This window comes from Pinus tabuliformis, chromosome 4_1, assembly GCF_031772625.1.
Source record: "Pinus tabuliformis cultivar Carrire ecotype Pingquan chromosome 4_1, CPIR1, whole genome shotgun sequence".
Classification (NCBI taxonomy): domain Eukaryota; kingdom Viridiplantae; phylum Streptophyta; class Pinopsida; order Pinales; family Pinaceae; genus Pinus; species Pinus tabuliformis.
Genome location: NC_142303.1, coordinates 552929025 through 552956023, shown reverse-complemented (window position 1 = coordinate 552956023; position 26999 = coordinate 552929025). Strand labels below are relative to the sequence as shown.

The 26999-nt window shown below is 38.4% G+C and overlaps 1 protein-coding gene across 1 annotated transcript; it reads left to right on the top strand.

The window, feature by feature from the left end:
- The first annotated feature begins 7325 nt into the window (after positions 1–7325).
- Positions 7326–11276, top strand: LOC149177030 (uncharacterized). The gene is made up of 2 exons (XM_089421648.1): positions 7326–8021; positions 8286–11276. The coding sequence occupies exons 1-2, from the start codon at positions 7326–7328 to the stop codon at positions 11274–11276; spliced, it is 3687 nt and encodes a 1228-aa protein (XP_089277774.1).
- The last annotated feature ends 15723 nt before the right edge of the window (positions 11277–26999 follow it).

Here is a 26999-nt window from a genome sequence, read left to right as displayed (position 1 = left end):
ACAGAAAGAAAGCTGCTAGGGAGAGGCCAATGGTCTAAGATAGATAGCTGCTAGTTTTATTTGTTTTGCAACTTTTGCTACATATAAGTTTATAACTCATGATGATGAAATACTTTTAAAGTTTTATATATGTGATGTTATTTTGTTTGAGTCCTTGATTGGACAATTATCAGGGATCAGCAGGATTTGGTATTGCCTTTTAAGTTTGATGTATCATTTCTATTTGACATCATATATATCAGTGCCTTCTTCATATTTATGTGCCAATGTGTTTAGTTCATGTTGTTATTACTTTATACATGTTTAGAAATTTGAAAAAAAAATGAATATATTATACATTTTTTATGCTTGACGATATTTGTCGATATTTTCAATGATATTTCCAATAAGATATTTTCTGGATCCTCGCCGATATTTTGTTGATACCAATATTTTCAACACTGATTTTTACAATGAATTGGTTGTGCCTACATGATATCTTGCAGATGACTTATAACAAGAAATAAAGAAAACAAAACCCTAACAAGGAATCTTATCCTCTACCACATTGCCTTCTAGAGGCTTAATATTCAAAATTTATGTAAAATCAGAGGAAATTGTTTCCTTTGTCTTTAGTTTCCATGTCGCTTCTTCTGGAAGCCTCTGAGAACCAATTTCGGTTGGGGTCTATGCCCCTGCATCAACTATCTACATTTATTGTTTAGATTCTTGCATCCCAGTATCATTATCTAAATTGTGAGATTTGGTCCATATTTTAGAAATTTCGTGGATTTTCTTCTTTGTACTAATTACTTTTGACCTTCTAATTTAGGCTTGACCACCTCCTTGTATTTTCTTAGTGTTGGAGTGTGTTTACTAATGGAGTGAACAAAAGAAACTTTATTGTAGCTCAAAGTTACAATACTACATAACAATAATTGATAGATCTACTCCATAATAAATATCAACTTGCAAATTCAAAGGAAAATAACTATCAGTCATTGAAAAATAACTAAAATAGAAATAAGAAAGAATCAATGGAATAACCAAGATAGGCTCCTTTCATTCACAATCGATAACTGGCTTATGGCCTTAAAGAGATACACCAAAGAGAGTCAAATTTAGTTCATAGTTCTTCTCCCATCCTCTTTCGGAGGTTCCTTTTGTGTCTCTTGAATCTCCTCTCCGTATGCCGGAAAGGGATTCAAGCTTCTTTAATGGAGGAAGACAAACTCATGGATAGAAACTATACTAACAAGTTGAAATCTCAAACCATATGGAGCTCTAAACCTTACTTGGATAGTATAGCTTTAGTATTCTTCTCGTGCTTTAACGTTGTCACATGGATTATATTTATAGGAAGTGTTCAAGCTCAATAATGGGTAGTTCATGATGTGAATGGGCCAAATCTAAATCTTAGCTCCACATGTGTGAGGAGAGTTTGAATCTCCCAAATTTCACCATTAGTGGCAATAGAGCTCGATCCAACTTGGTGTGCCGTCCTTGGGGTGCTTTTTGACATGAATATTCATTTAACGCACTAGACTCATGCAAAATTTCCTTCTGAGGATCTAGGGGACTATCAAGGGAAAATTCATGTGGATCGTGCAAAAGAAGCATGGGTAGGATGCATGGCTGAATTAATTTCCCTTTTTTGTATTTTTTGGTACCCTATTGAAGGTTATAATAGAGGACCTTGTGATATCATTCTGATATACAGTATTGATGATAAATTTAGTGATCACCAAAAGGATCTTTGAGCAATTTTTAGGTGATAATACTTAGTTCCTTTTATCTTATAATTCTTTATCACAACACATATCATCTTTAAATTCAAATATAATAATATTTTTAGTACCTTCATAATTGCATCTTCTTCTTTACCCAAATAATTTAACCAAAAATTGACATCTTATTTCCATCCTCACTTGAATCAATATTTTTTTGGCTAGAGTTGGAAGAAAATTTAGGGAGCCTCTTACCGTCCATGCTATTTATCTTATTCTTTCACATTAAAGAGATAAGTACCTAACCATGGTTGTGCACTAAATGCGGGAAAGACTTGCTTCAATAAGTTGGATAAGATAAAATGTATTTCCTTTAATATTAATATTATAAGTTATCATATCATTTTGGATTTTCTAGTCTTTCTCCAAGATTCTCTAGAGATACTACATCCAAAACTTCACATCCATATAAGATGACATGAGTGATGAGAGTATCAAACAAGAGATTTTTCTTATCCCACATCCAAAGGTTTGCTAATTTACAGTGGTTTTTAAGCTTAATATAATCTTTTCATCCTCCATTTATCTTTCTCTCAATGTTATAGTTCTAATTAAGCTTGTGATGATCTATTCCAAGATGTTAATAGTGTGAAGGAACTTCCTCCAAAATATTGTTCTCATATACAAAAGTGCCATAAGTGATCCTTTTGGATATTATCATCATAACCTTTGTTTCTTTTGTGTTCATATTCATAACCATACTAGATAAAAAGTCCCTAAGGATTCTTAGATGCTTACTTAGGTCATAGGGATTCCTTGCCATAAAAACACTATCATCAATATGGATAAGAAGGATGATGACTATATCATTGAAAGTAATTCTAGTACAACCAACATCTTCCAATTAATATAATAACATATTAATGAAAAATGTATATGCCAAAGAGAGTAGGGAATAAAAGACAACTTTGTTAGCTCCTCAATTATAGTTTATTTCTTCTAAACATCCCTTACTTTTACTAAACTTAGCTATAACACTCTCATATAACCTTACTTTAAAAACACTCAACTTAGAAGGAATTTAAAGTTCTTTTAACCTATTCCAAACGTTAGCCATGCGAGATATGTCAAAAGGTTTTCTAAAATTAATGAAACAACAAAGGATATTAGTTTTATTAATGTGACATGCCTTTGTAATAGTCCTAAGTGTAACAAGATGGTCCTTAACCAAATGATAGCCCCTAAAGCCACACATCTTTAGCTCTTTTCTGTGGATTTCAAGCCATATGTTAATCTTATTTTCCAATATACTTTCATATAACTTGGTTACGATGAGGCTAATAATAATGGTCCTATAATTAGAGGGATTACTTTTATCCACAATTTAAATTATAGAAACAATGAGGCCTTGAGTCGAGGGTTTAGGTAATACTTACTTGACTGCTAAATTAAAGAGATTTTGTATGTGAGGGTGAAGATATGCCCAATCATTATCACTGTTTTGGCTTGATAGCCTTTGATTTCCTTATATTTTCCTTTTGCAAGTCACTTAACGCCAAAATTTATGTCTTATATAGAAAACACTTTATACTCTATAGAAATGTTTGGAGTTTTGGCCATAAAAATAGAAGAATCATACATATTGTTGAGATATGAGTTCCAATCCCTTAAGGGAATCATATTATTTTCCTTTTTTACAATTTGAAATGATTCTCCAGAATCTCTTAATATCTATCTCTAAGAGGTGTAGAACCTTCTCTTGTTTTCTATTTATGTAGTGCTCCTCTTTCCCCTTTTAAATTTATATATTTTTATCATGTTTGATTTTAAGGAATCATTAAAGGCACATCTGAAGAATTTTCTAGTAATTTTACAAACATTTTGATACAAGGGGTTGGTCATTCTATTATTTTTTTACATAATACCTCAATAGAGGAATTGTTAATGGAAATGGAGGGGGGTGCCTTAAAATTGTGATAAAGGTATTCAATATTGTTTTTATATGATACGACATTTGATTTACTATTCAAGTGCTTTAATAAAATATTCTAAAATTTATTTTTGTTAAAAATAAAGCTCCTTTGGTCACTAGTGTTACACACACACACGCATGTATTTCTTATTTTATCTATAGGTTCTTTCTACTTCCAAGTATCAGGGATATGTGTAATTCCTTCAATTCTTAATATGCAGTTGACATGTAGCATTAAAAAAGAAGTGAATAACAATTTTTTTTTAACTATGGCCCGTAAATAAAATATTTATTTTTGTATGTGTGGTTCACGGACATCGAAGATCGATGGCCACTATGTCCATGAAAATTGTCCGAGAAGATCCACCCAAAGGGATCACTTCCCATCAACTCTTTAGTAGAGCCTAAAGCAAAGAGCGTCGAGGATAATTGACCCCTAACCTCCCATTAGAAATTTTCTTTAAGGACGAGAAATTGGCCAATTTAGCTAACCATTAGGGCATAAATACATGTTTCATTATAATAATAAAAATAATAATAATAATAATATAATACATACACCAAAATGGTGTATGATACCCCCTTCCTTGTGGGAAAAGGGACCCACGTCCACTCAGTGCTAAAGTCTGAGGCACATATAATAAAGACATATAGATATTTGACCCACGACATTTAAAAAAGAGTATTAGTAACAAAACAAATATTTCAATGTCTACCATAAAAAAAATATTTCAGTGTTTGCCTTAAGTAAAATAATTTTATATCAACTTTATATATAAAGAAAGGGATAGTAATTGAAAGTTAAAAATTTCTTGTTCCACTAATAGGTGCTTTTTACATCATACTATATGTAATGCCATGTTTTCTCCCAATTTGTAATTTTAAATTTTGACTTTATATCATTGTTTTTGTGAGAGATATGATCTAGTGAATTTTCGAGTTACTATGGATAAATGTTTAACTATGTAATATATTTAATTCATAAATGAAAATTACCACTGACCAACTGATTGAAGGGTGGAGTTTTGATATGAGGCATGATACCATGAGTGTGAATTAGGGAGGGAGTTGGAAAACCACTTTTCTTATTAAAAATATAGCCATAGCCAAAAACCAGTTTTGTAAGTGCCAAATTGAAAATTCTTCCCTCCTTCATTCCCAAAAAAGTAGTTAATGAAGTTGGGTAGCTAAGCAACCAACTACCCAAAATTATGGAACCATTGGGATGGAGTGGGAAATTGAAAATTGTTAGATATGGGTATGACCAATGCCCATCTCAACTTCTGAAAATTGAACCACAAAATCCAATGCTAGACCTCAGAAAAAGTAGGTTTTCCCTTAGATGGAATAAGGAGATGCATTAGATGGATAATGGACATGTTTTACTAAGTGTTGGGATGTTTTTGAGCCCCTGTAATGATTCATGGAAGAGTTTTCAGGGAGAAAAGAATACCCACAGGTGAGAATCCAGTAAATTTGCAAGTGGGTCATTTCTGATGTTTTTTGGCAGTTAAAATTCCCTAAGGAAAATAAAATTCATGCCTAAACAAAGTTGAATTAAAATAGAAACATTTTTTTAATATTTGGACTTGTTGGGGAAAAGTCGGAGGCAGGAGGAGGAGGCTCTGCAACTCGGCATTAGGGTTTCAGAAATCACCTGCAACGGCAGGTCCTCCAGACAGAGTTCACCAGGGATAGAACGCGGCAGTGTAGAATACCACAGCCCGTAGGTTTTGGCAGGCGGGAACAATGAACCCCCATCAGGGGGAAGGAGGGGCGCCTCCTCCAACAAACGACAACCAGCAAGGGAATATCGAGGGTTCAGACAGGGGACAGGAGTACAATGATGAAAGCACAGACAAAAGTCAGCAGAAGCAGACTGAACAAGCACAGCAAGACAAGCCGAAAGTAAGCTCGTCCACATGCAAGCCAGTAGCTACGCATAGGCCAAAAGTAGAGCTACCTAGTCATCGCATCAATGCTAGAATTCAGTATATGAGAGATCATGCTCTCATAGGAAAATTTATTGGAATATGGCCAAACGAGAAAGCGTTGAGAGCCTGGATAAATGTTAAATGGCATCCAAAAGGACACATAACCTTGCATCTAGGGCCTAAGGGATTTTTCACTGTAGTCTTCAACTGTTTGGAAGACAGAAACAAAGTTTTAGATGGAGGGCCTTATTTCTTTAACTCTGCCGGGCTATTTCTCAAAGAATGGATTGAACGATTTAACCCTGATAAGGAAGACCTAAGCTGGGCACCGGTGTGGATCAGGCTGTACTCTCTGCCATTGGAATACTGGGAAGAGGAGTCTCTCAAAGCGATTGACAATGTTTTGGGCGACTTCATCAAGGTAGCAGAAGAAACAAAAATGCATAGATACACCTCATATGCATGGATCTGCGTCTACATGGACCTTAAACAAGCTTTGCCTGATACGGTAAGTCTTTTTCATGAAGATGTGGAATGGATACAGTTAATTGATTATGAGCATGTACCCTTTAGGTGCAGAAAATGTCATGATCTAGGACACCTATACAGAGACTGCCCATTAAATAGCAAACCCTCGGTTCAAACTAACCAAGAAAACCCAACGCCGGATGGCTTCACTAAGGTGATAAATCGCAGAAGAGGAAATAAAAAATCAGTAGTCTCTACAAAGATTCCTCCAGTGGATCAATCAAAACCCTCTACTAGTAATAGCTTTGAAGCTCTAGCCAATGAAGATATGCAGGATCCAGACAATACACCCTCTAATAAAAAAGGAACTAGTCAGGAAAAGATTGAAGGATCCCAATCGAAAACAGGGGAAAAGGGTGTAGAACAAGGAGGCAATAAGCTCAAGACTGCTTCAAACACCTGGAGCTTCCCTGAAATGGATATAGATGGTACAGACCCCAATATAGAAAACGAGAAGGAAAGCGATGGAAACTATCAAGAACCTCAAATCATGGAGGAGGACACGGAATCAATAGACATTGGCGAGCTAGATATCTTGGGCTTAGAACAAGCATGTAAAACAGGAAACTTCGACAAAATACCTGATCGACAAGTGGATAACCTAGTGGCAGTCCTCAATAAAGCCCAAAAAAAATACTCATTAGGGGTTCAAATTGGTAGCCAATGGGATGGGAAATTCATCACCAAAGATAGCAAAAAACGAGGAAGGAAAACTACTCTGGAGAGAACCATCAAGATTGGAGAAGTATTGGTAGAATCAGGCAGATATGCTAAGCTAACCAAGTATTTCAATATCAACCCCAAGCCTTCCCAATGAAGTTGATCTCATGGAATATTAGAGGGCTCAATAGCCCAAGGAAAGGAAGACTATTAAAAAACATGTTAATGGAGGAAAAACCCACAATTCTCTTTTTGCAAGAAACAAAGTGTAATTCGACAGTCTTGGAAAAAATAGCAGCAAAGGCCTGGCCAGGAGGGTTAGTAACAGCTGTTGATGCTCAGGGAGCGTCAGGAGGACTTGCAGTGCTCTAGGATGCAAGAATAATTCAACTAGTTAACATACATGCAAATAAAAACTTCATTCAAGCCATCTTTCATATAATTGGAACCAATATCTATGGTCATATAACAAATGTGTATTTTCCTCAAGAAACCCAGCACAAGGTTGAAATTCTGGATGCTTTAATGCAGCTCAATACAGAGAGGAAATACCCGTTATGGATATCTGGAGGAGACTACAACATGATCGCAACAACGGAGGAAAAAAAGGGAGGGCGTTGCAGAATAAACAGGGATGGCTCTATATTAAAAGACTTCATTCAGAATAATTGGCTGATAGATCTTCCTTCAAATAACGGCCTCTACACCTGGAACAACAAAAGGGCAGCACCAATGCAAATAGCTTCGCGTCTTGATCGATTTCTAATCTCTGATAATGCAGTTCATCTAGGAGGAGAATTCACAGCATCTATTCTTCCTTTTTCCGGCTCTGATCACTGGCCAATCGCCCTCCATTGGAATCGTCCTGGTTGCAATACAAGGCGACCCTTCCGGTTTGAGGCTTTTTGGCTAACTCATCCGGACTTCTATGAATTTGTCAGAGCATCTTGGCTAAAATTCAATCCAACGGATGGCACAAAAATGTCCATATTCCAAAGGAAGCTGAAATACCTCAAGGGGGAAATTAAACGCTGGAATCAATCTATCTTCGGCAACATTTTCAAAGCTAAGGAAACCCTCAATCAAGAAATGAAAGTTATTCAGCAAAGAATGATCTCTGAAGGACGCTCTGAAGAGCTTGCCAAGAAAGAGCAGTCCATAGAAAATCAAATCCTTGAGAGAGAATTACAGGAGGAAACTCTCTGGAGGCAAAAATCGAGAGTTAGATGGCTGAAGGAGGGTGAAAAGAATACGAAATTCTTTCACAAAACTACAGTGCAAAGAAGAATGATCAATCAAATCTCTCACGTCAATAATGAGCAAGGAAGCAAAATTGAAACCCACGAAGGAATCGAACAGGAGTTCCTCAATTACTTCAAGAAGATGAATCAAGAACCTAACATAAATAGAACAGAGGCTATTGATAAAATCATCAGACATATACCCAGATTAATTACTGAAGATCATAATATTCTCCTTCTCAAGCCCATAAGTCTTCAGGAGGTTGAGACTGCTGTGCATCAGCTAAAAGTAGGGAAAGCGCCAGGACCAGACGGATTTACCTCAAACTTTTTTCAGCATTTCTGGGATCTGGTTAAATGGGAAGTTTGGCAGGTCGTGGAAGAATCGCGCACTCTAAGATGGATGTATCCAGGTCTGAACGCAACATTCATTGCATTAATCCCCAAAGCAGAGGAATCCAACACTCCGGATAAATACAAACCGATTGCTTTGTGCAACTTTATATACAAGATTGTCTCCAAGGTTATAGCTTCCAGATTGAAGCCCATGCTTCCCCTTATCATATCTCCAGAACAATCTGGATATGTAGAAGGAAGGCAGATCACGGATGGGATCATTTTAACCCATGAAATAATCCACTCTCTCAAGCATTCAAAAAAACTAGGTATGATGCTCAAAATTGATTTATCTAAGGCTTTTGATAGTATTAGTTGGGAATATATGCAAAAAATCCTCAAGGCCTTTGGTTTCGCCCCCTCCTGGATTAGATGGATCAGTAATCTTTTATCCTCCTCGTTCTTTTCTATTCTCATTAATGGAATCCCGTCGCCCACATTCCGTCCTTCTAGGGGGATCAGACAAGGGGATCCTCTCTCGCCCTTTCTGTTTGTCATCTTAGCTGAAGGGTTAGGCCGTAGCATTAAATCGGCTATCCTTTCTCATAACCTCAAAGGTCTAGCTTTCCACCAGGCCCCTGCCTTTTCGCACCAGCAATTCGTAGATGATAACATGTTATTTGGTCATCCTTCTGTTCAAGAAGCTCGATCTTTTAAATCTATTCTTGCAAACTTCTCGGATGCCTCAGGAGCTCTCATTAACAAAGTTAAATCCCAGATATTCTTCTTCAATACGCCTCCCACCACCCAAAGAGCAATAGCCTGTATCCTAGGCTTCACCATCGCTTCCCTTCCTTCTAAATATTTGGGTGCTCCTTTAATTGCCTCGGCTCTCAAGCATTCCTCTTGGAATAGCCTTTTAGAAAAACTGGAAGCCAGATTGTTCCTTTGGACTCATAGAGCTCTTAATATGGCTAGTAGGCTAGTGCTAATTAAAGTTGTTCTACAGTCCATGCCTCTTTACCTTTTTTCCATATTGGCGGCACCTAAGTGGGTTCTCAAAGCTATCAAACAGCTTCAGCGTAATTTCTTATGGGGAAATTCGGGGCCAAATCGAAAGTGGGCACTAGTCAAATGGGAGAAAGCATGTCTACCTAAAAAAGCAGGAGGCATTGGGCTAAGAGACCCAGAACATAGCAACATGGTAATGGGGGCCAAAATCTGGTGGAAATGGCTCTCAAATCCCAGCACACCTTGGGCCTCCCTATGGACAGTGAAATATGCAAGAAATACGCCCATAGAGGAGAGAATTAGAATGTCAGAAGTCAGTAAAGGATCGGTTATTTGGAACTCAGCCATTCAACATCGAGATATAATTCAAAAGCACAGTTTTTGGGATGTGAAGGATGGCCACACAGCAAGGTTTTGGGAAGACTCATGGCAGCAGCTTCCAAACCTCAGAGACACTATTCCGGGACTCTCAGATCAAGATATAAATCAGTATGATAAGGTGAGCCAATTTTGGAACTCACACACTGCCCAAGAACATAGAAAGTGGAAAGAGGCTAGTCATATAATACCTCACAGCCCGGAGCAAACTCAACTTTCTCTTTCCTCAGAACTTCAAAAACGAAAAATTCTAACTTCGGCAGGCATGGATATTCTCAGATGGGGATATGAGGAAAAGGGTACCTTCACAACCAGGGAAGCTTACAAAATAATCATCAAAGACAGGGTAATCAGAGACAATTTATGGGATAAGATATGGAATTCCTCTATATGGCCGAAGGTCTCTACTTTTCTGTGGCTTCTTTCTCACAACAGGATTCTCACATGGGACAATCTCAGGAAAAGGAATTTCTCTGGGCCATCTATTTGTCCCAACTGCAAACAGGAAGAGGAATCAGCATTACATCTTATGCAAACCTGTCCGCTTGGAAGGAAATTGTGGGAAAAAGTTACATTCCGCTGTCAGAAGGAAGGCAGAGTGATTGGGGACATTAAAGGCACCCTTCGCACCTGGAGCCAAGAGCCATATCAAAGCAAACTCTTAAACACACTATGGCAACTCATACCGGGACTACTAATGTGGAATATTTGGAAGGAGAGAAATAGAAGGATTTTTAAAGATCAATCACAGTCGATTGAGCAGATATGGACTGGATTGCACCATAACATCAAAGAAACTTTGTCTATTAAAGGCTGGTCCAAAGAGGATTTCCCATCACTCCCGCAGGAACAAGCTATATGGGACAACTGGCAGATTCAATTAAAGCATCCGATCTCTTCTAATGATAACTCCTCAAAGCATCTAGATTCTCCAGCAAGATGGACTCCACCGCCAATCAATGTGTTTCAACTTAACTTTGACGGTGCTTCGAAAGGGAATCCTGGGAAAACGGGATTTGGTGGAGCCATCAGAAACTACCAGGGTACTCCCCTAATAACTTTTTTTGGCTCAATTGGCTGGAATACTAACAATGCAGCGGAACTGGAAGGATTATGGAGAGGGCTTAATCTGGCGCAAGAACGAGGGTTCCTTCCTCTTATAGTGGAAGGGGACTCCCAGATTATCATCACCATGGCCTCAAAACTTCTGCAGGGATCCCCGGTTCATAAGGTCAGTAGCAGCTGGAGAATGGCTACTCGACTTGAGCTTCTTAAACAATGGCTTACTAATCACCAAGCAATTTCCTTTAAACATATCAGAAGGGAAGGGAACAAACTGGCAGACTTTCTTGCTAATTTAGGAGTGGACAGTGGAAGGGAATTCTTTGAAGGCTCAATATCTAGCATAGCTTCTGAGAACCAACTCTCTACCTTCCACACCATAGTAACAAGTGATATGCAGTCGAAGGAAGACTCACACCCGGATGCGGGTGCCTTAAATAGGTGTTAATGCATGGGCATGCGAAGCCGGCAACTGGCAATACACTAAGCAGGTTTCGGCGGTTCGAGGCAGGTCATTAACAAGCATTTATGAAGCATCGGGCTCGAGGTACGCAGGAGAAGGATTTCAGGATGGCGCGCACTCTCCACAGCTCATTCCCTCTGGTCTCTTCAGGCATTGAGAGAGTTGCTCCGGGTTCTTCAGGCAGTGATCTCCTCTGGTGGTTATGTCCTCAAAGCCTCTGCGCAGCCCAGAGAATTTGGAAGCCTCCATGGCTTCATAATTGCTCCCATTTTGCCAGCTTCAGGTATTTGGTTCTGTCTCTTTCCGAAGGCGTCTGGTGTATTAAGTCAGTCTTCTCCATATGCGTCTGGTGTATTAAGTCAGTCTTCTTGCCCATCTCTGTAAGGGGTTTCGATTTTGTCTTTGCTGAAGGTGTCTGGGTCGGGTATTGGGTTTATTCAGTCGTTGTTGGGTTTTTTCTTGTGGTCGATTCTATCTACTGTGTGCTCTGCTTTTGGGTCTTCAGTTCAGAGGTCTGGTATTCAATCTGGTTCCATTTAGTTTGTGGCGAGTCGCTTCTCTCTCACCCTCAGTCCTTCAGCACCTTCAATCCGTTGATCTATACTGTAATGGCCCGTCGTCGTGGCATACCCAGGCGTGGTAGCAACTCAGGGTCCCGTGGAGGTTCTCGGGGTCGTGGTGGCTCTGTGCCTCGACGTATAACTCCGTTAGCCTCTGCCTCGCCATCCTCACCGCCCTCAGACTATTCTGGACCCTCCCTAAACAGCTCTTTTCACACATCCCGGTTCAAGTTCAAAAGCAGGCTTAACAAACCTCTTATCTCAGCTATAATAACTGTTATCTTCTCGGAGGAAGAAGATGAGCTCACAAGCTCAGATGAAACTTCCAAGGAACAGTCTCATTCTCAGAATTCCAGTGATTCTCAGGGTAGCTTGGCTGGTGTTGTCCTCAATGCTTCTGCTGCGCTGCACGAAGAGGGCCAACAGGAAGACTCTCGCCCTCAGCCAGACTCTCCTCAAGAGCAAATTATAGCTTGTGAGCCGACGCGACTCTCTGGCAGTGTTCTGCACCTTGTGCCTCCTCCAGAATGCAACATGATGGAAGCTGAAGATAATGTGATGGTAACCTGGGTAAGCTCCCCCAACCAGGAAAATGAGAACGCTACAGACTCGCCACCGCAGGCTTAATTACTTTTGGCTTCAGCGACAGGACAGCAAGTCATCTTATGATTTCTGGGTTTTGTGTGTAATTCTCAGTGTGCATGGCTTCTGTTATTATCAGCATGAAATTTTACATTCTCCAGGACATAATTTTGGCTTTCCATTTTTTTGTAATAGTGGCAAAGGACAACATTTTGTAAAAGGGCAGCTCACACTGAAGCGTCGATCTTATCTAGCTCTGTTTAGTCTTGGGTCTATGATTTTCATTTTTGTAAACAGAAGGCAATGTGCTACTTGCAACGGTTTTTTTGACAGAGGGCAGGCTACAGCCCCCTCAGAGGTTCAAACCTCTTTGTAAATATTTTTTCTCTTTTAATCTTAATAGAATAGTCTTTATACAGAAAAAAAAATATTTGGACTTGTTAAATATTGGTTTTGATTGTAAATTTAGGACAAGGGAGTTCAAACCTGAGATGGGAAAATATGTCCATGAATTTGCATGCTAATTGGGCTAAAGAATTAGCATTGAGAGAGGAGTTCACTCAGGAACTACATCACTACAGAAGGGAATCCCTTGTGCAATAGAAACTAGATGGGAAGGCATTTGAGCAATTTGTGGAAGTCTTAGCCCAGTGGAAGAGTGTGCCTACCTTTGATAATTGTTGAAGAGAGTGGCCTTCACAGTTGAAAAAAAATCCTTGAGAACCTAAGTTATCTCCTTCATCATATCATGGCTTTGCTAGTGAGATAGTTGTAGGAAAGGCAAGCCTAGTTATTGTTATGATTGGTTGGAAATTCACACACCCCTTTACAGTTGTAGGCATTTCCTTCAGATAATTCTATGGAGTTTTCTTTCAGCTTGATTTTTTCCAACTATGTAATTTGTTATCACCCAAAAATTTTCAAAAAACATCATTGTGTCAACTTTTCTTTTGGGCATGATTTCAAGGAGGTCTAAAGGTCATTTTAGTCTTGATAATGGGTAGGTGATAGGTTAAGAGTCTCATTTTCATATCCAAATAAAGTTAAATTAGACTTGTTCCATGTCCTAGAAGTCTCACGTGCTATTTAGAACCCATATCATTAACCATCTGAGAGCTGTGTTGAAAAAAGAGCATACACAGGAATATGCAGTTTCATAGCACGCTACGAAAACAAGCTAATTCTGTAGTGCACTATGAGGCAAAAACCTTACTTTTCTGTTTTTAGTAGTCAACTTCCAAGGGGGTTCCTAAGCAATGGTAAACTTATTTTTGAAAATTGAGAGAGGTTTTCCTTATAAACATTCTTATATAAAAAAACCTCCTCCATTTTTGTAACAGCTATCAAGGATCAAGAGATAGGAGCTCATGTGTACAGCCTTCATTTTTTAGGAAAAATAGAGTTATTTTTATTGGTTGATGAAGTGGCTGTTGATTTCCACTCCCTCATTTTGTCACCTTTCTCTCCACATTCAAATATCATTCCTTAAACAAGTTACCCAAGCTCCTCTCTATCATTTATTTTTCAAACTTTGCATGTATCAGTCAGCTGTCACCTTTGAAAAGTTAACTTTGTGACAAACAGCTTGTTGTCCAAAAAGTTCTTTACAACTGTCATATTTTTAAGAGGGCAATTTGGGTTATAAATGGAAATTTCCATGAATATGAAAGGATAAAAATAAGGCTATCATGGATGACCTCAAATTCATACAAGCTTTCATCCAGACAAGTTACATGTATTTCTACCAGGAGCTGCAAGGGGATTTGTGTGTTTCTTGGATTGTTTTGAGCTATTAGTTTGAAAAGGAAGCTTCAGGCAAATGAAGACGAGTTTCAAAAATATGAAGGTAATTTTTTCTAGGAACATAACCAGGAACACAAACCTCTTTCAAATTTCTCCCAGGTGCTACCAATTTGGATATTCGAAGTTTCCTTTGAGACCTATTTGTAGGATTCTGAATTTTCCTATTTTATACATGATTTTATAATGCAGATTCCAGACAACTGAAGCTAGTTTTCAAAAAACGGAAAGAGTGTTTTCTTATAAACATTCTTATCTACAAAAACCTCCTCCATTTTTTTAACGGATATCAGGGATAAAAATATATAGGCTCTATCTCAACATCTATTTTTCAGATAAAAACAATACAGAAAATGATAAATTTATAGGATAGTTTTGGCATAAAAGAGAAGAACATCTCATAAGGGTAAGTTGTTTTGATTCTTGGTGATCATATCAGTCTTTATAAAATTTTGAAAAAATTTCCAAACTACAAATTTTTGAAGGCCATGTTGAAAAACAACATACACAGCAGTTTCGTAGCATGCTACGAAATTGCTGAAGGTGACTATTTAGCACCTTATGGATGTATTTCGAAGGTAAGGTCTGATAAATTCCAAGTTTGATGATTGCTGGTAGACACATGAGGATCATTGATGAAGTTTCAGATGGCAGTGATGCAACATGGTTCAAAGAAGTATTCCATAAGTAATATAAAAGTTGTGCTACAAAAACAGGGTATTTACATAGCACAATCATGTTTTATTCTCTTGTTCATCTATTCGAGATTCCCTTTCTTGCACAGGTGGACAAATGAAGTTTCTATGGATTATTAATGCATGCCACATGTACACCAACAAAACTGTTTGAAGATAGGCATTAAGGATTAAGGGCCTTAAAAGGAGGAACTCTGTCTCCTAGTTTTCAGGACAGTTAGGTCATGACTCAGCAGGTTTTGCAACAACACTATGGACATCATCAAGCTCGAAGACATGGGTTGGCAGCGGATTAAGAATGTATTGAAGTCATAGATAAGGCTGTTAAAAGCATGATTTAGGAGTTTCGCTCCTATTTGTATTAGGACTCTTAAAGACAGCTAGTTGTCAAGTTGTAATTAAGTAGTTTGTTTTGTGAAAATATAGGTGTCAAAGTTAGGAATTCGAATTCCTCTAAAGGTGGATCATAGTATCCAAGGATGTAAAACTCTATATAAAGCTTGAGAATCGAATTCCTTAGGGGGTTGGTAATTTTATTAGCAAAAGAAAAGCTGTGTTATTGTAAGAAACTATGGTTTTCATACCTAATACAGAGATCAGTTTGACTACTCAAGATTCACAAGGAGTTTTATGTGTTTGATGTTCTTATGGCCTTGTTCAATTACTTATTTGTAGTGGTATGAGCTTGTGATACTTAGAATTCATTGGAAAATGCTCTAACTTCCTTCACATGCTTGTAAACTGTGTTGTTTTACTGTGTTACTGTTTCACTTGTAAACCTGAACTCCAAGTGCCTTGACTTCCATGTTTGTTGATCATGATATTTTGTTGAAGACTACCTTGACTCCATAGCCCAATGAATGTTTGCTAATCCTTGATTCAACCAAGTTATATATTTTGTTTGATTTACTACTAGAGTTAGCCATCTAATCATTAATCAAAAATCTTAAACCTATTGAGAGAGCCCTCTCAGGTTGAGGAGGCTAAGCCTCAACCAAAAGATTGGTTTGAAAGAGTTACTCAAAGTCTACTTGATCAACATCCTATCAAGGTCAAACTTTGTGATAATATAATTATTTGGCTTATTGTTTTTCATTATGTTAGATATGGCACATAAATTATAAAAATGATGTTCACATCATAATTAAATAAATTGGATCAGTGAAGGGTAATTTTGAATATGCCACTAAAAGCGTGGGAACCCACTATGTTGACAAGCTTCATAGTTGAGTTTGGCTCAAGTTGGTCAATGAAAAAACCACATAGGTAGTATGATAAATTCTTTAGTGAGGACTTAATAAGTCTGAGTCTTCATAGAACGTTTCATGTTGTAGTGTAATAAATTTGCTAATTTACATTGATTTCAAGAATTAAAAAATTTTGGACTTAGCTTTCTAACTTCCCGAATTGATTACATTATTGATTCCTATACATGAGAATAATTTAGCCACAAAATGTAATCATGATGTTCATTTGTATGTGGTGCTTATTTAGGTGCCAAGTTTTGGTCTAGTTATGGACCAACAAAAAAAACTGAATATACTTATCCATGTATATGGGTGTGACATCCCTACAACTATGCTCTTTTGACATTACTAGCAATGAATTAGAATCCCTATTTTATGGAAATACCCCGTAACAGAAGAGGTAAATATAATATTTTTAATAAATCCTATTGGTGGCCCTAAATAGAAAATTGATCTCTACATCGAGAAAATGGATCTCCTCTACATCATGTCATTTGAAAGATGATATCCATTGCTAGATGAATTTGGTTAAGGAAGAGGATTAATATTAATAAGAGTGATTAAATCTACTTTTATAATTGCCTCTCTCTCTCTCTCTCTCTCTCTCTCTCTCTCTCTCTCTCTCTCTCTCTATTCCAGTGCGATAAGGGGGTTGTGTATTTGTTAGGAAATATCTATATAGAATTTAATATAAAAATATTGTATACTTGGGAATGATGCAATGGTAACCCACATCGAAGGCTGAATGAAGATTGGGGTCCATGTGATAGATAGTCAAGTTAGAGATGATGTCCCTTATGCTCTAGTGCAATGGAATTTTCACTCATTCCTTATATCATCTTCAAAAAGTAGTACAAGAAGGAAATGATTCAGAACTAAATGTGCAAGGATCATCTCTTCGATTTAGAGAGAGAGAAAGAGAGAGAGAGAGAGAGAGTACCTTCATTATTGATCATCCTCACATCAAGTTTGATTTTTTGTTTTTTGCAATATACGATTTACTAATAGGATAACCTAGGAGGTATTCACCTTTCTCATATTGTCCTGACCTCAATTCTTCATCCTAATCGCTACTTACAAGGAAACAAAACAATTGTCCAAAAATGAAAAACATAATCTTCCATTGCAAGTGTAAAACCTTTTGATCATGCAATATGATAATACGTATTCTTATCACAATTTATGAAAATTTTGTGTGTTGAGAAACAAAGTTAATTTCAAATTGGTTTAAACTTTCAAAACAATTGAAAACTACAATATGTCACAATTGAAACAAACTTCAAATGTGATACAATGTTGAGCCTTACCGTATGGTATGATTGTGAAATTTTGATGTATCATTGCAATTACTAGTTATTATTCTCCTATCTTATTAGATTATTTGTCTTTTGTAATTAACTTGCGGAAAATACTGAATAAAACAAAATTGCAACGTTACTAAAAAATAAATAACCATAGGAGCTGAAAAAATTATGCACACACACACAAATAATGGACAACATTATTTTTGGAAAAATATCCCTGGATAAATCCCAAAGGGAAAACCAGTTCTACAAATGAGGTTTTTATTATTAATTATTTATCAAATCAAAGAGTACATCAATTGCTTTCTTGACATTGGCAAAGCTCCGATAATTTTCTCCACTGGAAAAATCGATCTAGAAACATAAATTTTTCTTCTACAAAACCTCATGGCCTCTTGCTTGTAACTTGGACTAGATACTCTAGATATACATACGACCCCCCTGGAATTCTCACATCCTCTGGAAAATTGTCTATGACACCTCAAAATCAAACTACTGCCCAGTCATGCACACTGGCTAATGTGGATTTTTTGGAAAATAATTTGGATTTTATTTCCTTCTCTCAAAATGTTCAAATCTCATGAAGAATACCTTCAGAAATATCTCCTCAATTATTCCTATCGAAACCCCTGCTTCTAGTGTCCCCGTGTTTCCTTTGTGTCCTTGCTATCGTTTTTTGCTAAAGCAAGAGACGTGCCTTCTTATCATTAAATCACATAAAATTTACAATATGAACAAACTCCTTCACTCTATTGGTCACAGGCCAAAGAAAAGTGCAAATCTAAAGCCTAACCCTCTGTTTCACAAAATTACCCTCCCAACCCTTTTTGCATCCAACCACGAAAAAACATCGGGCAGCTCAGGTGCTATGAGCCCTCCCCATGTGAAACCACATATACAAAACCCTGCCCAACTTTCCAACGCTGCCGTTCGATCTTTTTTTTTTATCTAACAGTCGAGCTATTTCTCGCACCAAGGATTAACTCTCGGGCCCCACCAAACTGCTCGTTCGATCCAGAGCGTTGATTTACCTTGCTCCATCGGATGGCTGAGCCGAAAATCGTGTGCCCGAAGTCATCGACCTTTAGGGAGTGGGGAGAGTGGTTTTTGGACCGGACCCTCCTCCACATGTCATGCTCTCTATGGCATTGCTGCCAAAAATCTGAAACCACTTTTAACATGAAAGCGGTGCGATCGCTTCAAAACCACTCCAGTGGTGGTTTTGACTTCAGCCACTGAAAAAATTGGGTGATGCGGAAGTTTTAGATGCTGCTTTCTTCGGTCAGGGAAACTCTGTCTCTCGTCACTGAGAATTTTCCTGATCGTGGTCAACTTTACCGCTAACCTTGGCTTACCTTCCATCGTGTACCTTTTTTTCCAACCTTGTGAAGCCTCTGACCTCTGTCCATTACTAGTTGGATTCTATCATTTTGCTTCTATACTCTTCTTTGTCCTCCTCTGCCTGGTTATGACAGAGTTTTTTCAGGTTGCTCTGTGCCATTATGTTCCACCTCCTTAAAATTGTGTTGTCCTTGCAGTTGACACCTTGGTTGGCTAGAATTTCCACCAATTTGTTGGCCTTTCTCCTCACATGAATAAATCTGAGAGTGCGAAGTTCCTGTAGATGTGCTTGAATTATATGTAGAACCCGAGTTAACCTCCAGTGTTTTGTGACCTTTTCCGGCCCTGTTCCATTACTGATTCTCTTGGCTGCATTTATGACTAACTCTGAATCTACTTCTATTATGACATTTTGGCAATTGTTCTGTATCAAAAATTCTAAGCATTGTTCCAAAGCCATTAGTTCTGCCATGTTGTTAGTGGCTTTTCCCAAGTGTCCATGGAAGAGGGAGATTATGCTACCTGTGTCATCCCTTAGAACTCCCCCAAAGCCAGCCTCCCCCGGGTTGCCTTTGGAAGCTCCATCAATGTTGTACTTCAAAAAACCTTCAAGGGGAGGATGCCAGAATTCCTCCACCTTATCTCTCATGCTTGCTTTCCTGTCTAGACCTTGAGGAATAAGCCCTTGCATGTCTAACAGTTGGAGGATTCTTAACTCTTCTACTGAGGGAGGATTTAAAAAAGATCCCTAACCGTGGTGCCAACTGTCTCCTTAAGTTGTTTTACATCAGCTCCACCAGGCTAAGTGAAGCAGTCTTTACCTCTTTGAATATTCTTTTGTTCCTTTCTTTCCACACATTCCATGTAATGAAACTCGGCAAGAGCTCCCAGGAAGAATTGAGAACTTAATTGTTAGAAAAAATTATTCCTCCAATTGTTTAGAGTGTTAGCAATACTTTCTTTGTCTCTATCAGACTGTTTGAAGATGTTGGTAAAAAATCCCATATCCTGTTGGTGAAAATACAACTGTTGAGAAGTTGCTCGATAGTCTCCTCTTGGGTCTCACAGAAATGACATCTGGAGGGTCCTAGCATGCCCCTTTTTTTAAGGTTGCCCCGGGTTAAAATTTTCCTGTGGTGAACTAACCACATGAAGAGTTTGATTTTCATCCAGCCTTTGTGCCTCCAAAACTTCTACCAAGTTTTATTTGGAGCTTGTGATTCTAGATCAAGGAGAAAACCTTTAGGTTCCTTAATATTAAAGTTTCCCTCTTTGTTGTTACCCCATCTCAGTTGGTCTTGCCCTTCCGTTACTAGAATTATTCTTTGATCCAGTAATCTCTTAAGGGACTCTACTTTACTGTTGAGGGTCCTATCTTTTCTGCCCTCTATATTTTTCCAAATTCTCCACTTTCCTACATTATGTGGATTCTCCCAAAAGTCTTTCACCTTTACTAATCCTTGATTGTCAATCTCATGCTTGAGGCCTAAAAATTCTTCCTTCAGTAGATTAGGTTCTTGTTGCCATTTGTCCTCCCAGAAAAGTGCCAGATCTCCCTCTCTGATTTCCCAGAAACTATTTTTTTGAACCACTTCTCTGTTCTCCCAGGCCTTGTTCCATATGGGGGAGCCTTTCACTATTCCTGTCATATGTATGATATCCGAAGCTGACCAGGCATTGGCATATTTTTCCTTCTAGATGCTTGCCCATTGAGCTTTAGGATCCTTAACCCACCTCCACCAAAGTTTGGCTCCTAGAGCCTTGTTGAGAATCTCTAGATTGTCCAAACCCAGGCCTCCTTGGTTCTTGGGTTTGCAGATCTTTTCCCATGAGACTAAAGCCCATTTTTTCCTTGTTTCCTCTTTGCCCCAAAGAAAATCTCGTTGAATATTCCGAAATTGCTGTAAGACTCCTACTGGAGCTGGGAGGGCTGATAGCATAAAGATTGGGATAGATTGGAGCACTGCTTTAGTGAGAACCAGTCTACCAGCTAAATTTAAAGATCTCTTTGTCCATTTCCTAACCTTGTCTCACATTTTAGTTGCTAATGGTTCCCATATACTTTTGTGTCGAGGTTTAGCTGTAAGAGGAACTCCCAAATACTTAGAGGGAAGGGATTCTCTCTGAAAGCCTAGAATTCTAGAGACATTTCTCTGGATGACAATATGAGTGCTAAAGAAAAAAACTTTTGATTTGGAAAGGTTTACTTCCATACCTGTAGCCTTCGCGAAGTCATTCAAAATTTGTTTGTAAGCAAGTGCTTATTTAACTCTGGGAATTCCCTGTAACATGGTATCATTTACAAACTGTTAATGAGTCAGAACTTGCCCATTCTCCGAAAGTTGGAGTCCTTGAATTCTCCCCATTACTCTTGTATGCTTGATTGACTGCCTCAGCCCTTACATCATGAGGATGAAGAGAAAAGGAGAGAGCGGATCTCCCTATCTAAGACCCTTGGAAGGGAGAAAAAGTTTAGAAGGAGAGCCATTCACTAAAATTGAAAAGCTGGATGAAATCACAAGGGCCATGACCCATCTGACCCAATTATGATCAAAACCGAACATTGTGAGCACTTTTTTGATGTATATCCAATTCACTTTGTCATATGCTTTGGCTATGTCCAGTTGCATGATCATGCCTGCTCTCTTGTTTCGAGTTAACGAGTGAACCACCTTGTGAGCTTGAATTATGTTGTCCAGAATTTGTCTTCCTTCTACGTACCCTGTTTGTTCCTCGGAGATAAGCGTGGGCAATAGGGGTTTGAGTTTGTTAGCCACAACCTTGGAAATTATCTTGTAGACAACATTGCATAAGGTGATGGGCCTATATCTTTCTGGCATTTGAGCATTATCCTGTTTTGGAATAAGGGCAATAAAGGAGGTATTGAGAGCTTTCAAAATGGTCTTGTTCTGCCTGGAGTCTTCTACTATCTCAACGACATCTCTTTTAAAAATATTCCAGCAGGCTTTGCAGAAATCCACATTAAATCCATCCGGACCTAGTGCCTTGCCATTTTGCATTTCCTTGAGGACCTCACTGATCTCCTTTTCAGTTATAGGTCTGTTGAGATTACAATTATCCTCTCTGGATACTAGTTTATGTACGTGTTTAATTAAGTCCTTAATGAAAGGTTCTCTTCTTGAAAAGTTTTCCTTGGCAATGTCCCTAAAATTCTTTACTAACATTGCATCTATCTCCTCATGGGATTGATGAATTTGGCCATTCTCATCCTTGATCGAAGAGATTCTGTTGTGAGTTCTGTTCGCAATGGTAGATCTGTGGAAAAATTTAGTATTATGTTCTCCTTCTTTTAGCCATAGAACCCTAGATTTTTGTTTCCAAAAAATTTCTTCTTGTTTACACAACATTTCCCATTCTTGGTGATATTTCTCTGCTTGATCATTTTTGTCTTTATCAAAGCCATTCTTGATCAAAGCTTGATTGAGCTCTAGGATTTTGTTTTCCACAATTTTTTTACTTGTGAAAATATTGCCAAATTCCTTCTGGTTCCATTCCTTTAGCTTCTGCTTGATGTGTTTTAATCTTTTATGTAGCAGGAACATAGATGATCCCTGAATCTGTAGGTCTTCAGCCCACCATTTTCCAATGTTGCTGATGAAATCCGGGTGTGAAAGCCACATATTTTCAAACCTGAACGGTTTGTTTCTTGGGGTGCCAATGCCCTTGATCTCCATTTGAATCGGCCAGTGATCTGAGCCTCCAAAAGGAAGAATATCTGCTATTATTTCCTTGTCTAGAAGCATGAGCTCTTCAGAGATCATCAATCTGTCTAACTTGGAAACCTGGGAAATCCCCTCCTCTTTTATTGTTCCATGTGCAAATACCATTGTTTGTTTCAATTTCCACCAGCCTCATGTTTTCTGAAAAACATTGGAAAGCCGAGGAATCTTTGTTTAGTGCTCTTGCACCCCTTTTTTTCTCCGAGAGATATATAATCATGTTGAAATCTCCTCCTATAACCCACGATAGCCCTGCAAATCTATTTCGAAGGTCCACTAAGGATTCAATAAACTTGATTTTGTCATCTAACCTTTAAGGGCCATAAACATTCGTTACCAAATAAGTGTCCCTATCTCCTACAGGTTGTATAACAACTGATAAATAATTCCTTGATGCCTTCACATCAATAATACCTATTTTTTGGGGATTCCATAAAACGAGGATACCCCCTGCTGTATTTTCTGCTTTGACTTCTATAAACTCATATCTGCTGATCCACTTACTATGGATTAGTCTTATCTTTTGAATCGAGCATTTCGTTTCTTGGACAAAAATTATATCCGGAGCTACCTGTTTCATTCTATTATTCAACATTCAGTGTTTTCTTTTGCTTCCTAGACCTCTGATGTTCCAAGTTGTAAACTTCATAATTACATATTGGTGAAGGAGTGAAGGAGTAATTGGTTAGATATTTCATCTTACTTGAGTCTATCATGAGCTTTCCACCTTCCATTAATAGTTTGTTCTGATTTTTTCTGCCCCTTCTTTCCCCGGGTTTCTTGGAGTTAATCCTGAAGTTGATTTTACTGCTTTCATTCCTTGGTTGCCCTGCCTTTCAATGCTGTTGTCTTCTACCAAGCCCTTTGCCTGAGTTTTCCATAAGAATAACTACTTTATTCGATTGCATTCATCTTGTGGTAGAGATTCTACCCCACCCGTTGTTCCCTTACTCAGGAACCCTTCTAGATCTAGGTTTTCTCTATCAAGAATCTCTTGTAACTCATTGTCTTCCATTTCCATCTCGCTCTAGGTCATTTCCTGATCCATATCCATCTCTGATTCACTCATCATGATCCCTTTCTGTTTTTCCTTTACCTGTTCCTGATCCTGTTCTTCTTCCTTCTCCTGCTTATCATATCCATCCTTCATTACTTGATTTTCAACTGTTGTATCTTCCTCTTCTTCAAGAACATGGAACTGATTCGACCTCACTTTTTGGTCTCCACTTTGGTGTTGTTTTGGCCCTTTTTTGTTGTTTTTACCTTTGTGAGCTACTTTGTGAAATCCATCTGTTTCTTTATAGTGTTAGGTTTTCTTTTGTTCTCTGCCTTACTGAGAGGACAGTCTCTAAGAAGGTGCTTGTGTTCATGACATTTTTGACATCTAAATGGAATATGCTCATAGTCAACTGTCTGCATCCATTTCTCATCATAAACCTCTAATATGACCTCATCCGGAAGTGCTCCAGATAGGTCCATCTCTACACAAATCCTAGCAAAGGAGGTATATTTTCCCCTTCTTGTGGCTTCAGAAGTTTTGACATACCTCCCTAATTTATTGCCTATGGCTGTTAGTGATTCTATTTGCCAATAATCCAGAGGTAGCAAATAGAGTCTTACCCAAACCGGGACTGAGGTAAAGGTTTCCTGCTCTGGCACGAAGTTCATCATCCACAACCGCATATAGAGCCCTGCTGCTGCATAGAAGTAGGGCCCACCTTCAAACACTCTGTCTTTGTCCTCAATGTTTGCAAACACCACTGTGAAAAATCCCTTGGATCCTAGATGAAGATCAATGCTTCCTTTAGGCTTCCAGTGGTATCTGATCCATGTTTGTAAATCCTTTTCAGTGGGCCATAGTCCCATGAATTTGCATATGATTGCATAAGTCTGCATGTGCTCCCTATGGGCCTGCAGCTCTGGGTTATTTAAGATTACTCTGGGAGTGATTTCAGCTTTGGGCTTGCATGGTCCCTTTTGTATCTTGTCTTTTGTTCCCTGTTTTTTGTCATTTTCCTCCTTGTCTTTTGTGCCATCATTCTCCTTCTCCTTGTTACTTTTTGTTTCCTCTTCCCTATTTTTTCCTCCTTCCATCGTGTTACCTCTGCCTGATTCTGGAGGTGTCTTGCCCTTGTTAACCACTACCTCTCTGTAGGAGGGAGTGGAGCTCCCTCCTCTGCATCCGTCCATGGAGAAAATCCCACGTAGAAACCCTCAACCCTGGTCTTCCACTCTTCTGCTCCTTTGTGCCCTTGCTATCACTACAAATTTGTGTCTCAATATGTTCTCCAAATGACCCATTGATCTCCTCTTATAATATATCATTTTTGAATAACAATAATGATCTAATCTCAATTAATGGATAAGATCATCTTGACCCCTTCTCATGAATTTCCTGGAAGTCTCTAGAGGAGAATCGATTTACCCCAATTAATATTGATTAATTAAAATATTTCCCTAAGTTAGACTTAGGAAAATTAATTAATTGCTTAATTAATTATAATCAAGGAAATTTCATGCGAAACATTTTATAGATATTGGAGAAAATGTGTTCCCTAGCCTCATAGACAGAATTTGATACTAGAACACCTATGTGAGTTAGATAAAATAGCACTCCCTTTTAGTGAGGAAGGTGTTCTTCATAACACGCAATTTATATATGAAGAAGATGAATCTCACCTTCCCTAAAGCCTTGGTCTATATATCTGTTACCTACTCATTTGTAGGTATATATTGTAGCTATACAATCTTGCGTTGCACGTAGTCCCAGATTAAGTGTTATGCTTTTACATGTGGTGTAACATGGATTCTATAATAACATGACGCAACTATAATTGTCGCAGTGTATCACTGTTTTCTCAACTTTATGACCAAATAAGTCTACTAGCTACTTCTCAATCCATATGGTCTCGCATGTAGCCATGCTCATTGCTATGTACTCTACCTTTATAGAACTCAATGCCATGGACTTCTGCTTCATGTTGTACCAAGAAATAACCATGATCCCATGTTGAATCACCACCTTGAAGTGTTTTTTCAATCTATTATGTTACCTTAATAGTATGCATTAATATATCCAACCATCCTAACACCATCAGCTTGCGCATACTCAATACCATACTCAATAATGTCTCGCAAATATCTCAAGACATGTTTACTTGTCATCCAATGCACTCTCTTCGACTCCACCATGAACTGATCAAGAGATTCTTTTGCATATGATATATTTGACCTAGTGTTGAAAAAATACCTGAGAGATCCTATTAATCGCTTTTACAACATGGGTTCTACCTCCTTCTCTATGGATGCATCTATCTTCCTCTAGTTAGTGATCAAGGGAGTAGACATGGATCTACAATCCCCCATCCTGAATCTCCTCTAGATATTGATGTGGTATTTCCCTTGACCACGGAAAATATCACCATTTGTCTATCACATCTGCATACCTAGAAAATAGTGCATGAACCCAAAATCCTTCATCTCGAACTATGTTTCAAGATCCCTCTTTCATTCCTTGGTGAGCCCCAGTGAACCTGCCAAGAATAAGTCATCCACATATAGGAAAATAATGAGAACATCACCCCTAACCACCAAGCAGTAGAGTTATGAATCTACCTCACTCTTCGCAAAGACCGTTCCTCGCAAGTATCTATTAATGGAATCATACCACGTCCTAGGATCCTGCCTAAGCCCATACAAGGTTGTCTTCAACCTACACACATCAACCTCTCTTTTGTGTGCCACAAAGCCCTCTGGTTGTTCAATGTACAATACCATCTCCAGTTGACAATTGAATAACACCATATTGAAATCCATATGATAAATATTCCATTCCATTTGTACTGATAATGAGAATCATGAATCATATAATTGTACCTAGTTATAGGATAAAATGTCTCCTCATAATCTATTCCCTCTTTTTTATGGAACCCCTTGGCCACGAACCTAGCCTTTTATTTCTTGATGTTGTCATCTGCACCGTGCTTGATCTTGTATATCCAACATGATCCAACCATTGCCTTGTCTGTCGGTCTCCATATAACCTCCCATACATTGTTTTGCATGATTGAGGAATACTCCTCAACCATCGCATCCCCCCACACATGTTTTCGTGTGTCCTCTTGATAGCTGGAATGACCGCTAGCTACCAATTGATTGACCAACGTTGTGTAGCTAATGTACCTCTCCAGTTGTCTTCGCTCACTCCTTCCCGTCCTAGGAATCCTCACAAAATCCTGAGCACCTTTGAGTGTCTATTGAAACTCCATGTTCCTCCTTCCAATAGTGCAGTTAGGAATATATACCTCCATATATTGTTGATGCATCTCCCTAGTCTCTTGCATCCTCTACTCCATGATTTGCAAAGCCTCTGGAGAACTCACACCTAAAATTGTGCTCACACTAGTCATTGTATTCGTGCTCTGCTACTGCCCCTGATT

Bases quoted from the DNA above. Each gene is read 5' to 3' on its own strand.
- LOC149177030 (XM_089421648.1), top strand. From the start codon at position 7,326: ATGCAGCTCAATACAGAGAGGAAATACCCGTTATGGATATCTGGAGGA. The intron at 8,022-8,285 runs GTTAGATGGCTG...CTCCTTCTCAAG, and splicing joins TCTGGAGGCAAAAATCGAGA to CCCATAAGTCTTCAGGAGGT.